The 15767-nt window shown below is 39.0% G+C and overlaps 1 protein-coding gene across 1 annotated transcript in view; it reads left to right on the top strand.

Annotated features, from left to right (window-relative positions):
- Positions 1–870: 870 nt before the first annotated feature.
- The window catches only part of LOC111224059 (solute carrier organic anion transporter family member 1C1-like), a 32294-nt gene continuing 17397 nt past the window's right edge, over positions 871–15767 (top strand). Inside the window, exons 1-3 of the mRNA XM_022748438.1 lie at positions 871–1008; positions 5611–5783; positions 15383–15524. Of these exons, the coding sequence (XP_022604159.1) occupies positions 5688–5783; positions 15383–15524 (238 nt within the window). The 5' untranslated portion in view covers positions 871–1008; positions 5611–5687. The remainder of the gene's footprint in view (positions 1009–5610; positions 5784–15382; positions 15525–15767) is intronic.

The following is a 15767-nucleotide window of genomic DNA, read 5'->3' as shown; positions in this document are numbered from 1 at the left end:
TCTATAAGTATCTATTAAACCTAGATAATGGCTTTTGTTTCCAGCAAATAAAAAAAAAATTAAAAAAATTGAGATTCAGAAATTTGTGATATAACCCATCATGTGTCTGTTCTAAATTTGGCATGAGTGGATATTTTACAACAAAAAAAGTTTTAAGAAGTAAAAGAAACAGCATATTATCTCCAAATTATCCAAATCGTAGGAAATATAACTCTGTTCAAATCACAGACTGAGTGACCATGAGGGGAATACAAAGCATGAGTAAATGTCATCAACCAAATCAAAAGTGGGAACACAGCTGGCAAAAAAATATTCTTCTCTAAGTTTAAATTTGTGTTTTCTGATCCTTGAAAGTATGATGCTTTCAAATAACAGCTGGTACAAGACAATGTAGGCTACAGCAGCCTACTGATGAATGCACGACACTGTAAATGCTTCCCTTTATGATTCCAATAAAGCTCATTTGAGAGTGAGAGAGAGAGAGAGAGAGAGAGAGAGAGAGAGAGAGAGAGAGAGAGGAGCGTGAGCGAGGGGGGGGCAGAGGGGGGGACACGGGGGCGGGAGACAGAGAGATGGTTGAGGAGAAAGCCACAGATAGAACCGCAGATTGAGACAGCCCTCTCTGTGTGAGCTGGTCCTTCTGAAGCCCGTCTATCTGCAGAGTCGGTCCCGATAACAGGAGGCTTTGGGGGGGTCACTTTCCGTGCGCATCTAACGCGCCATATCTCCAAGCGGCGTTCACACTGACATACACCGACATGTTTCAGGAGATCCCGATTTGATTCGGTCTAGTCTGCCTGAGAGTTACCGTGAAGTCGGCTGGAAATGAACTCTGAAGGTACATGTCGGTCTCAGAGCATTCATGATAAGAGTCGGCGCCTCTCCTCCTCTCCCATCCACATGAGAAGTTTGACCGGAGCTGGCTGAAGGGAGGCTACCTGCGTTTCCGACCGGCTGTTTAGTCTTCGGAGCTCAAGCAACCGGCTGACTGTTTGACAGGACAGTAAGGTAAGCGGTTCGTATTTTACCCCACACCTGACGCTCCTCGGACATTATCCCAGCTGTGTGACCCATTGATTCAAGGAGCGTCTGTAGTGAAAAATGGCAACAGGCATTTTCATCAGGTGTGTCTGCTTATGACTGACCTTATTGCATTTATTCGGTTCCTGTAATATTCAAATAGTACTTTGTGAATATGTGTGTTTAACTAGCTAATAATTAAAAACTAATAAATAGGCCAATTAAAGGTAGTAATTCCTCTTTTAAAATGATTTTAGTTTCTTTTTTCAATGCAAACATAGGCTACAATAGTATACTGTTTTATGAACGGTGAAACTTAATAAGTGTATGTGCATTTATTACAGCACTAGAGTGAATAAGATGTTCACAAGGTGCCTGTTGTACCTGCAGGACTGCTGGCATCAATAGCATCTGCATGTTAATCATCACCGGTATTGAGAGATAATTAGAATGATGTTTTATCTACAGTAAAGATGGTGAGGCTGATTTATCATGGATCCCACTCCTGTTGCCAAACTTGAACCAAACCTAACCCCGACTCCAAATCTTAATCTAAACATAACCATCTTTAATCTTCAGACTTAACCCAACCATCCTGTTGGTTATAGGGGTTGGTGTCTGTCTGTGTGTGTGTTTGACCTTGTTAGCTCAGTGGTTATCCTTATTGAAGTGAAGGGGGGCTTTAACTAGCTTGTCTTGGTTAAATGCTTTTCTCTTTCCACTAATACCCATCGCTCCAAGGTGGTGTTTCCTGGCTGATGTGTTGACTGAGTGTCTTGACCTTTGGGCAGTCAAACCATTTAATTTTTTATTTTTTTTTTTGTAGCTGCAAATTTGTGTATTTTTTCATGCACACTAATTTTTCACTGGGGACATACTGTATGTATTTTGGTAGACTGAATATTGTGCGCATTTGCATGGATAGCTGTGGAGCTATGGAGAATTGGTGTTGGTGTTGCCAATGGCTGCTACAGTATTATCATTTTATAGTCTATATAATATTCAGTAAATTCACTTGGTAACACTGACATTGTGAAGATTTAACAACAGCCTATTCTTTCCAGGGTGCTGCCCTTTAGCAGCATGCTCAGATTCAGTGGGGAGTGATATTCACACCCCCAAAGCTATACACTGTATAAATCTGCAGAGACATACCATATGGAGATATGGAGACACAATTTATGCAGATACCATTTCATGCATATTAATTCATCAGCAAGATACAAGCCAAACAAAACTAATCGTCATATCAAGCGTTTTCAGAGGGTGGAGTGACTGAGGAGCTTAAAATGTTTGATACAGTCATTTTTATTTTAAAATGATAGCTCATGTGATTGTGTTGTCTTAGTTTACAGAATAGTTGAAGTGATGTGGTGACCATATTAAACTGAGGAGACTGGGCGTCATCCGTTGATGAGAAAAACTGCATTTAGCCTACTCCTGTTATAAAAGATATGACCAGCACAATTTATAGATGTTCACACGTATTATTTTTTTTCTTTGAAGGTACGGTCTGTGAACGACAGCAAACATTTACACACGATGTTAGCACTACTTTCAGCTATGGTGCAATATGGTATTGGTATCCGAGCTGTATACCAGTGACCTTTAAGGGCTGCTGCCTTGAAAAACAAAGGTATTAGAGATGATCATGTTTTTTGTTTTTTTTTCCCAGTTCAGTTTTCAGCCATCACTCCAGGCTTATATGTGATTGGAAGTAATCAATTTGGTGTTCTTTTGTCCTAATGGCTACATCTGTTGTTTGACAGTAACACTAGATTAGAAGCAAATTATAGGCAGACCAAGATTAAGTGTGCTCATTACACCTTACAAATGAACTGTTTTGCGACTTCACCTGTGATAAAGTGTGCGGTAGATGTAGCTTATTGTCTCTCTCTCTGTGTGTCTCCTCATCACATCAACCTCTACAGAACTTGTTTGTCTTATTAAAATTATAATTTCTTAATAATAAATGATCATGTAACAGCAGCGTGAGGCATTTTGGAGCAAAGAACAACCAACAATATGAGTGAATGAACGTTTGTGTTTGGATATTTATTCTTGATCTTTGGGAACAACACAAAGGCCTTATAATTAGCTTCAGAGCTGGAGAGAAGACCCCTGGATGCACTTTAAAGCTCTGAAGCTAGTAAATAGACTTTGATGCTTAGTTTATCCTCAACATGTGACATATTCATGTATTATGTAATTTGAATATTTCATTATCTATGCTGACTAAATTATGCTAGAACAAGTCACCCTGTTAACCTGATGATCTAGTGGCTGAAATCATGAGGACCTAAACATAGTGATAGTATACAGTGATAATGATAGTGTATAGTCTGTATAATCTGTAGTGTATTTGAGTCTTTTTACCAGACAACAGTGGCAGGTAAAATGGTGTTTGATATAGTACTGTACTTACACAGTATTTACGAGAATGGGAAATAGAGATTCAAAGATAAACTTTGGTGGTACATAAGACAAAGTTCCTGAACTATTGTATGTTTTTTTCAAAACCTGCTGCTTTTGTGGACTACTGCTTTATACTACTTAAAGCTGCTGTTGGTCTAATTCCTTGAATGTAGGTCAAACCTGTTGCGATTAGCCTGCTCCTTTTGCTCTGCTCTGCTCCTGCAGACAGAAACGTCATTATAGGGAGAAATGCAAACTTTATAAACTTTATATTTTAAGAAAATATTACAAACATGTTGTGGCACTAGTGGCAGTCTCACTGACAGAAATGGTGACGGTATTGTGTTAGTCTTCTTTGCTACATAGCAATCACTAAGCCAGTCCCCTGGAGCAATTGCATTCACTGTTTCACATGACCACTGGAAATGGACCGAGGGGGGAGGAGAGGGCAATACGTGAAATAAGCAAGACGAATGTTAGGAGTTAGAGAGAAGGAATTAATAGCAAGGGAGTGAAAGGAGGCAGGATGGAAGAAACAAACAAGGAGATAAAAGGAGATGTAAAGAAGGGGGTACAATCAGCTGATTGCTTCATCTACATGGTATACACACATGTTGTTTGGATTCTAGTGTTGTCTTATTATCTTTGAAAAAAATGTGATTATTTTTTCCCAGACTGCACCTGTGTTCAGACTGATCTGTCACAAACAATTGAAAAATGTTCAAATCTAAATTTACCACAACTTCAAAGGATAAGTGAGGTAGCCATCGGTGCAAACAACAGTGACTGACTAAAACCCTTCCTGCAGCTGCTTCAAAGTAGAAACCTTCCAGTGGATAATGGGGTATATACTTTTTTGTTACACAATTTTGATTTATATTTAGTTTTTCACCAAATTTCCAGTGAGTGAAACAAAAAGAATTTATGTAAATCTAACAAAACAAAACCTAATCTAAAGACATCTGGCAAATGAAAACAAAAGCACCACTGGATGACTTTTATAGTGAAGCAGCTGTTACCAGGAAGTGTTTATTTTGCATCAGCCATTGAGACAAATGAGACGAATAGCAACAGAGGGAATCAGATCAGAAAACACTGAGGCTGCCTTTTGTTTGGATGAGCCGTAAGAATAGGACCATGAAAATCTGATACAATTCAAACAGCAGAAACTGGTTTACACATGTAGGCACTATAAAACTGCTGAAGGGTTAACATATGAGTATGTTTCATGTGCTGCCCTTTTTCTTTGTTTGAGCCATTTCAAATGACCCCTGATGCCAGTATAGCTCAGCTTTGACCCTGCTCACAAGCACAGCATGGATACTGCATAGGCGGGCTCAGGAATGTCCTGCTGCAAATGCATGTTCGAACAGTTTACCACAGCACAGAACACTTCAAGTGGGTAGTATCATGGTAGTTAAAATGCAATACAACGGCTAGCTTAGTTAAGTGGCAACATTTTGGCTCTGCTGCTTGACCTAATCAGTGATCCCACTGCTGAGGAAAAGACACCAGCTTCCTGCATTTCATTTAGTTCTATTAGTAGATGTTGCAAAGAAAAAAACTGAACATATGCACCCACTTCCCTCCCGATTACCTAGCGCAAGCAATTGATGGGCAGATGACTGACATCAGAGTACAGTGCTGTTAGTGCTGGTGAGATTTATGCGGATTCATTATACTGAATTCATACATATTTTCACTCTGTTTACAAACCATTAGCACACTGACAGTGAGCAGTTCTGGCCTCAGAAGCAACTGAGGTTCAGCTCAGCAAATCAAAGTGCGCTTCCTCTCAAGTGGTGTATACAGTATACTGATTTTAGTTTATGCTTCACTCTGTGTTTGGTCACTTGATGACAGTTACTGGCCAGACATTAGAATAAAGTATGCAGTGGTGATATGTAGGAAAGTTTAGCTCAGTGTTTTTGATACTGTGGCTTAAAATAGTTAACTGGAAACAACGACCTTTTGTTCGGAAAAAGTGCACACGTCACCCATGTCATTACAACGTTGACTTCTTAGTTGTGATTGAAGTCTTAAGATCTCTAGAACAAATACATATTGTTTGTGTGTTTCTGTGTCAGTCTCTCCTCTGCCGGCTGCTATAGACATGTTTCTGTTTTTGTACCGAGGATGAGAAGTGGGTCACATGCTTGAATTATCCATTTGCAGGGTTGCATGCATCAGTGCCAAGAAATTGCATTACGTGGGAGACTTCTGCTTAGGAGACACAGAGACATTTCTGGAGGATGGAGGAACGAGCTGAGCAAGGACGCACGCAGGAGAATGGACGCAGTGACGGCATGGCCAGAGAGCCACGCTCCTCTCCATGCACCAGCCTGAAGGTACACGAGCTAATGTGTTGTGACGCTTTGACTTTGTATATTCTACTTTTGTTTATGTGGGGTGCTGGGCAGGTCTCTTTCCTGGCAAGATTTTGTCTGAATTCAGTTTTTCAAGTAGTTTTTTTTAGTCAATCCTCAACAATGGATGCAAGCTTTATCACACTTACACCCTAGACACAAGGACAACACATGCAGTACCAGTAAAAAGTTTGGACACACTTTCCCATTCAAGTGAATGGGAAATGGGAAGTGAATGGGAAAGTGGTCCTGAGAAAAAATGAATAATAATAAAGAAAAATAACTCAGAAGTCAGATTTTCCTTTTCTATACAACTCAGTTCAGTTCAATTCTATTCAATGCCAATTATTTAAAAAAAAAAAAAATTAATTAATGGTCCGTTGCGTTGAGTTGAATCTTCACACACACAAAACAAGTTCATTTACTTTCACGTCAGTAAGATCTGTACAGTCCTGTCATTCAAATAACCCAGCCCAGGTTTTTCTGAGCTGCTGTCTTCTGGAAACAAGCAGTTAGAGGTGGAGCAGTGACTGAACATGTGAGGATGGTTGTTAGAGGTGGTTGAACAGGTGTACGCGACTTGTGAGGGATTAGACGACCTCACATTTTACTAATATTAATATTTAATCCCCCGTCTGTCCTCTGTACTCTATCTTTGCCACTCATTCACTGAAGCTAAAGTTACTCATATGCCGTTCACGATCGATTCGTTCAAAAGAACAAATCTTTTGTGTGAATGAACTGAACTGAATCACTTCCTGAAACGATCCGTTCAGTTCTCAATTCAGCTGAACTCTGAGCGAACATGCAGGGATAAACTCACGAAGTGATTCAAGTCAATGAATCATTCAGTGATCAGTTTGCAGGGAGTGAGTGTATCCCTGTGAACAGGATTCACTCACTCATGAGTGTTTCCCTGTGCAAATGAATCTATGACTTGAATCCCTGCGAAAGTTATTCGTTCGCGGAGGGATACACTCACTCACATGAATGATTCAAGTCATTTCATTCACAGGAAGAATGGGGTGTGTTCTGGTGGGAACGATATTAATGCTGTAGGGAAATGACTTTTCCACAGCAGGAACACACATACACTTCAACATGTCACGAGTAGCGTATAGAAACAAATAGCAATAGAATGAAGCATGAGTGATAAATGGGTAAACGAAAAAAAAAATATATAGGAATATAAGGATATAGGAATATAGGAATGGCAGGACACATTAGCAGAGCAAAAAATGGCAAGAATGGAAAAAAAACTCAGTGATAGTCAGCAGCTCCTGAAAATGTCTCAGTGATGCATTTTCAGAGATTCAGTCACTGAACACAGTGAGCGTGAGCCCTGAGTGACAGTCAGTGGTTCAAACTGCCAGAATCAGACCCAGCAAGTTTAAGAGAAATGTTGAACTGTACATCAGTTAAAAAGACTTAAAAGACATAGAAACACAGGAATATACAGTATTCTGCTGTGTTTCAGTTCAGTCAGTGGAATTACTGCACGCAGTCAGAGCTACGGTCGAGCACTGAATTTGGGTGATCAAATATTTTTTAAGGAACTGTATCTAGTGGTTCAGGACACTGAAAAGAACTGTTTTGAATAGTGATGCAAACCGGGAACAAATCAGTAAGTACAGTGTGCAAGTGAGTCTTTCTGGGGGTGTTCATAAGGAGTGCCAGGCAGGTAAATAGTGGTTGTCACAGTATCTTTATGAATAATAGGATAAAGGAGCTTTAGCTGACAGCTATTTCTTTTGTAGATGCTTTGTGTGTGTGTGTGTGTGTGTGTGTGTGTGTGTGTGTGTGTGTGTGTGTGTGTGTGTGTGTGTGTGTGTATGTATGCGTTGGGGAGTCATATGCTCACTTGGTACATATGTTGGAACGCATGTGTGTGTAGAGATCAGCACTAAATCTGGTAACAAAATTACAGCAACAGCCCAACAAGTCACATGGATGATGTCTGTGTGTCAATAAGGGATACTGTAAATTTTAACCCGTGACCTCTCTGTCTAAATGTAAAGGCATTAGTAGACTACTTGAGGAACTGAATCATGCTTCTGTTCTTCTATTCATCCATTCCCATCAGTTAAAAGTTTAAAGAAAACTTCACATGGCCATTGAGTCCGTCCCCTGGGTGTCAGCACAAGGTAGTAACAGGTAGCCAGTCAACAAACACTGTTCAGACACTCATACTGGGGTTCGGCTTTTATGTATGAGCCTTACCTTTTCCCGGAATTCATTAGGGAGAAAGCAAGGCCGTACAGTGGTTATGCTTCCTTCCTTCCTTAAAGTCAGAAAACAAAACTCAATAGATCCACTCTCCCTTATTGTTCTTTGTCAAAGACGTAATAAAAAATCTGAGTTTTTAAAGTTCATATTTGACGCAGCAAAAGCAGTCCTCAACACAATCTCACCTCAAAGTGAGACGAAGTTGCTATTCTAGAGCTTTCAGTCACATCACATAATGTTAAACGCCAGAGGGAGTTTGCTCAGATGTCATGTTCGTAGCACTTCAATGACTTCTCATACATGTTGGCTTAAAAGTTGAGTTTCAGCAGCAAGTGCTTTTAATGGCTTTTCTTAAGTTGTCGATCATATCGTGTGATCTCCATCAGCAGATTACGTGTATAAAATCAATTTAGTCCTTGGAAACTTTCAAATCATCTCCCTGACGACAAAGACTGCTCGAAAAATCTCCAAGACATCCAAGTCATTTTATTAGCAACCTTTCTTCCCTAGGTGCCTTCAAATTAAAACACATGTAACTTGAAGCCTATGCAGGAAGTAACAAGAGTGTCAGCTTCCTTTAGCAAGTAAAAATAGCAGAACAGAAAACAATAGGGAGACCGAGCTTTTAATTGGCTTCTGTTTTTTGTTTATTTTTCAATATAAAAAAGTTCTCTGATTTTTCCGAGTCCCACCTCCCTTTGTTTACCGTTGCTATGCCTGTCAAGCGTTTGCACCCAGCATGTCAATCTATAGTTTTCAACTAACCTAAATTAACCTTCGAGGATATTACTACCACATCGTGGGTTTGATCCATGCATTTGATGTCATAAAGGTGCAATAGGAAAGCTCAACTAAATCCCACAGTTTGACACAACAATGGCACAAACCAACAGGTGGTAAAATCAAGGCTGTGCCCATATCATCGGTGGTGGTTGCGAAGGCGGGATATGATCACAAGTGCAGACCATCGATACATGGGGAGGCAGGGGTATTCCAAGTACATGACTGAGTGAACCAATTAAGTTTTTTAGGATGTTCTGAGTTAACCCAAGTGCGTCACTAAACAATGTAACTGGAATACCCTCAAAGATTAGCGTATTGGTTTACTGTTTAGTAGTTCATAATACAGAGTATTGACGCACCGATTATGAAATTCACGACCAATACCAATACAATGTTTAAAATAACAATTGGCCAGTAGCTGATGCTGATACAGATGTTTTCTTGTTTATTTGTTTTGTTTTTTATTATTTATTTCACTTAACTGTTTTTAAGTCTTTCAGCCCTTAATCACACTAAGTGTTTCAAAAGCTCTTTTAGCCTGTTATACAACTCAATGACAAGATGAAAATTTTCAGTGCTTTTATAACCCATCAATTATTATTTTCATGAAACTTAAATTAAATATAATTCAATGTCAACGTAAAAAACTATTAGAAAAACAATACAATCTAAAATAGAATCTTAAAAAATAGATCATAAATAAATACAAGCATAAATAGGGCTATCCCGGTGTCCAGATTGTTGCTAACATAGGATTGGACAGCAGCCTTTCCAGGGAGGGGCTTTGTGAATGGTCAACTGGCTGAAACTATGTCTTCTGCCAACAACATGAAAGTTAGTAAATCCCAAAATGAGATCAGACGCTGTTGCTTTTTCCCACATGAAAGTAATGTGAGACAATGGTGTTCAAGCAGCTTATCATAATAGAGACTGCAGTGGCAGGACAGGTTTTTGTTTTTTCTCAGAATTGTTTGGTTCCCTGACCGGCTGGGTGGGACATGGCACAGCCCGTTTCCACTCTAATCCGGTGCTCAATGTTATTCTCTGCTTGTTGTTAATTCCACCAATAAGACTAGAACTTTAGTACAACAATGTCCCTGTGTTCTTTCATTTCTCATTCATTTCTTGCTTCAAACACCATCTCAGAACTCCCTGAACACTTTCTAATGATGTTTTGTATTGCAAAATTTGTTGTTTTCTACTTTTGGACATCACTCTCACAAATAATAGAAAACGGTGTGTGTGTGTGTGTGTGTGTGTGTGTGTGTGTGTGTGTGTGTGTGTGTGTGTGTGTGTGTGTGTGTGTGTGTGTGTGTGTCTCAGACTCTTGTGTTAGTCTAAACATATTAGTTGTGTGAAATCAGTGAGCTAAGAACAAAAGCGCGTCACAGGTCACGAGGGGGCTTTGTTTAAATGTTCGCACAGACTTAATGTGAATATCTTTGCAGTGATCTTTAATCACAATGAGGCCACTGCTCATTTAACACTTGGTAGAACACCAATTAAAAGTACAGAATGAAAATGTCATTGCATGCTATTGTTGCAAATCCCAAAAATGAGCATGATGTTATTCAGAAGAAGACATCCATTACTAATGCATTACTTTCTTTGCAAATAATGACATCACTTTTGATATTATTTACAGTAGGGTTATTCTCTAGAAGTCATACCAGTCCTAATCAAAATGCATTCACTGAGACCATTTCTTTATCAGCCTACACTTTATGTTATGCAAACAATAGCCTTCATTGTCACCATTATCTGTAAAAGGACAATGCACTATTGGGGTTCCTTTGCCACAGGTTTTAATACAGGGATGTTCATTGATGACAAATTATATATGGAGTTTGCTGCTGGCATGCAATTATAACCCATATTAACCCATATTTTACAGGGATAATCTTATCGTTGCATGGCGCTGCAACTCCACTTTCTTCTGACAATTTGTAATTAAAAACGATGGTTTGACATTTTAGAAAATGTACTTACTCACTGTCTTGCAGAGAGATGGACGATACCACTCCCATATCTATTAGCTAAATATGAAATATGATACAGCCAGCAGCCTGTTTGCTTAGCTCAGCACAAACAATGGAAAAAGGGAGAAACAGCTAGCCTGCGTCTGTCCGAAGGTAACAAAATTCACTGGCACACATTCTGACAGCAGAAGGCAAAAATCATTTTCAATCTAGATATTATATCACAGTTTTGGTAAAATTTTATAAGTAGTGCAAATAAAACAATTTTCATTGGGACAGTGCCTGTTTTGTAATTACAGAAATTTAGATAAAAGTGCATTATACTGCTGCAAAAATGGTTTTCCACTAAGACTAATCTCTCAAAGTTGATCAACAACTTAGTTAAAATGAGATTTGCTATATCATTTGCCTTGACATTTTTGATCTTGTTTTTATTTTTTGGTCCGGGTTTTACAGTGTGCACTCCAAGGTCTATTTTTGTGAAATAAGTTGTGCAGATGGTGCTGGAACGTATGATGAATTTGATTTTAGCCACTAACCTATCACATTATTTCTGTCTCATGCCTTATTTTTCACTCTCTACTTTAAACCGATGAATTGTAGTTGTGTGAGGGGCCTGCATGTGAATCAGCTCTCGGTTCTCATTTCCCTTAAAAACAGTGTGATCTTAACTTTAAATAGTTACAACTAGAGGAGAAAACTCTATGGGCTCGCTGTCACATAAAGAATGCAAAGGGGGGAAAAATAAAGTATCTTTGATATGATTTTCAGAAATATACGTCTGTAATTCACTCAGCCACCCATTCTGGTACAAACAATGTCATTGTGAGCCACTAAATGACTGAACCAGCACAAGTAGGAACTAATCTTCTTATGGCCACCAAAACTGGCACTTTGTTGGTGCGAAAGGTTGAGTCAGCACAAGCACAAAGCTTTAAAAGTATAATTAAGAATTTAACGTTGATGTTGTTGGCTTAATTCCCTTTGAGGGCCACCAGTGTTATATATAATATATTCATGGCCTTCTGGAATTTCTGACAATTACCCTTCTCCTCGGTTAGGGTTAAATTCCCCACCACCACCACCACCACCCCGGGAACTGCACATGTGATGAGCTACTTTCATTAATGCCCCAGAGCCAGTACTGGTGGTCAGCATGATCTCAACAGAGGTCTGTTTGCATTGATGGATCCTCTCACATCATATCATGGAAATGGATGCACAAGGAGAGGTGCAGGGATAAGACAAGTTGCTACTTGTATCTCAGTATCGCAAAGTCCTGATTATCTCACAATTGTCGTTGCACATGCTGAATAGACTCAGAGCTAGCTTCCTCTCTAACTTTGTTAATGTGGTTTCACCAGCACTGGTAGTATAGTCAGCTGCGTCCATTCCGACTACCACTAGATGGTCAAAAGGTCAAACTGTGTCCTCACTGCTGATAATTTGCACTTTGATTTTGATTGTGATTTTGTCATATATACATATTGTATATATACTATAGTTAAATAATACTTCCAGCCATTGTCATTTCTATGGCCATGGTATGTCTTTGCCTGATCATTTATGTAATGTGACTCTCATGTGCGCTGCTTTTCATACGTCAGTGCTGGATACCCATGGTTCTTGCAGTATAAGAACCATGACAAAGACCGCAAATCATTACTTATTCACAAGCACTCAGGGAGACAGAATAAGATTACAGACACTTACTGTATAGGCAACACAAAGGTTTTATTCTTCCTCTGTCTAAACCCTGCTCTGTGAAACCAATGCAATGAAACCACTGTCAATTCCCTCAACTGGCAAGAAAGGAACAAATAGTGTTTTGAAGTGAATATGGAGGGTGAATGAGGAGTTAAAAAAAATATACACGCAAAAGAAAAAGAGTTAAATCCACATGACCATGTGAAAAACAGGCAATGTCAGTCTCTCCTGCATAGATACACACTCACACTATGTGTTGTTGTTGGAGCACCTTGTTGCATAAATCGGCATGTTAATAAATGTTTTCTTTAGACTTAAAATTGAACTTTTATACATTTATAAAATAAAAATTAGTAAAATGATTTGAGCTCTCAGGTAATAATCTATGCTTTACACCTAACATAGTCTGTGACCTTAAGGAAGACAAATAATCAACAACACATTTCTTGTAGAAATACTGTTAAGTGGAGTGAAATGAGCAGAGTGGACAGTGGACAGATTTCATTTTCTTGTTTCATTAGACAGGTGGAAAGGTCACAGAGGACAGAGAATACAAACCCTATAGGGGATTTGTTCCTATAGGCACGCTGGGGCAAACATGTGACTCTAGATTAGATTCAACTAGTCGACCATTCCTAAACACCAATTTGTTTTCATTTCTTCCATATTTCACAGGAAGCTGGGTTTATCACGTACACAGCGACCGGCATATTTCAGCATCATCCGTTTTCTCAGTGAACTTGCAAATGACCTGGCTAAGGACAGCTGTAACTGACAGTACAGCAGTCGCTTTCAGAGAGGTAAATTTCATGGTAGACTGGTTAATTATCTAATTACTCGCTACCAAAATCTAAACATCCCAAAGTATGTAAATGCAACATACAGTCATAAAACATATAGCAGATATAGAAGGGAAACTGGTGATGAGAGAGATTAATTCCTAATTATATCTAGAGTGCTTCATATCTTTATAACTTCACAAGCTGGGGACCTGTGGTTGGACTTGGAACGTTGCCCTGCTATCACACAGTCCGTATTATTGTTGTGCCTTTTAATCCCCAGGTTGGTACTTAAAGTTTTTTTCAGTGCTTTGGATGATCGCTATCTGCCTCAAATTCAGCCATTGCATTATCTTGGTTCAAGTATATCACGACAGCCAAATGTTCATCATCAAGAGCTAATAACTTTTAAAAGACTGATTACATTTGAAATGATCTTCAGAGGCTGTGGAAGCCAACAACAAGTACTTTTGAACACTGTCACTCAGAATAGGTCCTGAGATGTTGATTGTTTATGTTCATCTTCTCTTTTTGTTGGAAGTGGCGTGCTGTGTGGAAGTAACTGAGACTTTTTAAAATATTTTTTTACATTTTATAATGTAAAAAAGCCAGAGTTGACCCATTTTGTCATTTTACACATTTTGTCTTATTTGATTTTAGATCAGGAACTTATATTTCCTACCCTATGAAAAAAACTTTCTTGCACTCTGAGTAGGTTTTGGGCCGACTTTGATGTTAATGAGGAAACTGAATTTGTCCAGCAAGGTTCAACAGTGTGAGCGTTTCATTCGCATTTGCGTCTAAAAATAGATGTGTGCAAACTGTAAAATGTGTTTAGAAGCATGTGTGCAAATAAGAGGTATTACAAAACTCAGCCCAAGCAGTCACTATTTTCTTTTAACAAAAAGGTTGATAACACAACAGCAATGAAGATGACTCAGTCACTGAGCTGAACCAGGGTTGTCTGTTGAAAAAAAAAAATCACGTGATCCACTCATCAGCGCAAAGGGCCTTCTATTCACCACTTTTTGTGTCTGAACAGACTGAGCTGACTATTTTCGGTGTTCTATTGATATAATTATTTAAGCTTCAAACTGCTTTAAACTCTATAAATGGTATGAATAGTGTGAACACCTGTATAATAAAGCAGTTATTCTTAATTTAAAGCAGTTAAAAGTATAAATAATTACATAATTATTAAATAAATACAGTTTGAAGCAGAAATAATGAAAAACCTTGTGTGCTTTTTGTATTCAATAATAATTCATGAATAATAATTCAAATATCTCCTTGCAAGTTCTTTATGCGCTCCTAAATTTTTCAACTTATTGGAGCACAAAAAAAAGGAAGCATCAAGCACTGTCTGGGGTTTTGGACCTCTGCCACGAGTAAGTCTGTTTATTAGATTTCCTTTGGTCATAACTGTGAGAATTGTTGATCTGGGCCCAGTCACTGTCAGAGGTTGCTCGCTGCTCTTCACTCTCATTATAGCACAAATTAAATCAAGATGAGAAGTTGATCTACGGAGAGTCCTTCTCTGTCTCTGCTAGGTTTGGTGGCAGAGTTTTCACCGCCTTACACTTTTATTTTTTTGTCATACATGATTTTGACCTGTTTTATTATAGGACGCCCCTGTGCTAGTCCATCCCACATGGATTACTTTCTCTCTTTTATCAATAAATTCATCTTCACTCAAATACGAGCCAGCTATAGTTTCCCTCGTTGTTGTTGACGGTTCATGTTCTCCAACTTACACATTGTGTTCATCTCCATCCCTCTCCTCCCACTCAAATCCCCATCCTTCATCTGAATCTCATTATTCCTGCAATGCTGGCACTTGTTAATTAGTGAATGTTGGACAACTGCAAGTAGGTTAATGAGGGGAGTTCATGCATCGTAGCAACCAAGGTGATATCACACAAGTGCTTCCTTTTCTGTCCTACTTTGTGGAAAAAACATGTGCGAACATCACACAGTCAAGTAGATAATTATAAGTGATAATTAGGTTAAAACACTGCATTTGCATGTTTGTAGTTTAACACTCCTATAATTACCATTCTTTGTTTCTTTCTCTTTCCTTTTTTTCCATTTCACTCTCTTCTCCCAGATGTTTCTGGTGGCTCTGTCCTTTGCCTATTTTGCAAAGGCTCTGTCGGGGAGCTACATGAAGAGCACAATAACACAGCTGGAGAGGCGCTTTGACATCCCCAGTTACCTAATAGGTGTCATTGACGGGAGCTTCGAGATAGGTGAGTAGGCCTGCCAGTCACTGCTGTTATTTTGTTTTTCTATGTTCAGCCTCCATGTCATGGGCTCCCCTCCCCTCTCTCTCTCTCTGTCTTTGGGACGGAAATATGAATGGGTCACAGAGATATTCAAGCTGCAGATAAAGGATTCATCAGGCTTCCAAGAAGAGGACAGAGGGGTGTGTGTGTTTGTGTGTATGTGTGTGTGTGTGTGTGTGTGTGTGTGTGTGTGTGTGTGTGTGTGTG

Source organism: Seriola dumerili, unplaced genomic scaffold, assembly GCF_002260705.1.
Source record: "Seriola dumerili isolate Sdu_G_001 unplaced genomic scaffold, Sdu_1.0 BDQW01000122.1, whole genome shotgun sequence".
Taxonomy (NCBI): domain Eukaryota; kingdom Metazoa; phylum Chordata; class Actinopteri; order Carangiformes; family Carangidae; genus Seriola; species Seriola dumerili.
The sequence above is the reverse complement of the archived record's forward strand: the minus strand, read 5'-3'. Positions and strand labels throughout refer to the sequence as shown.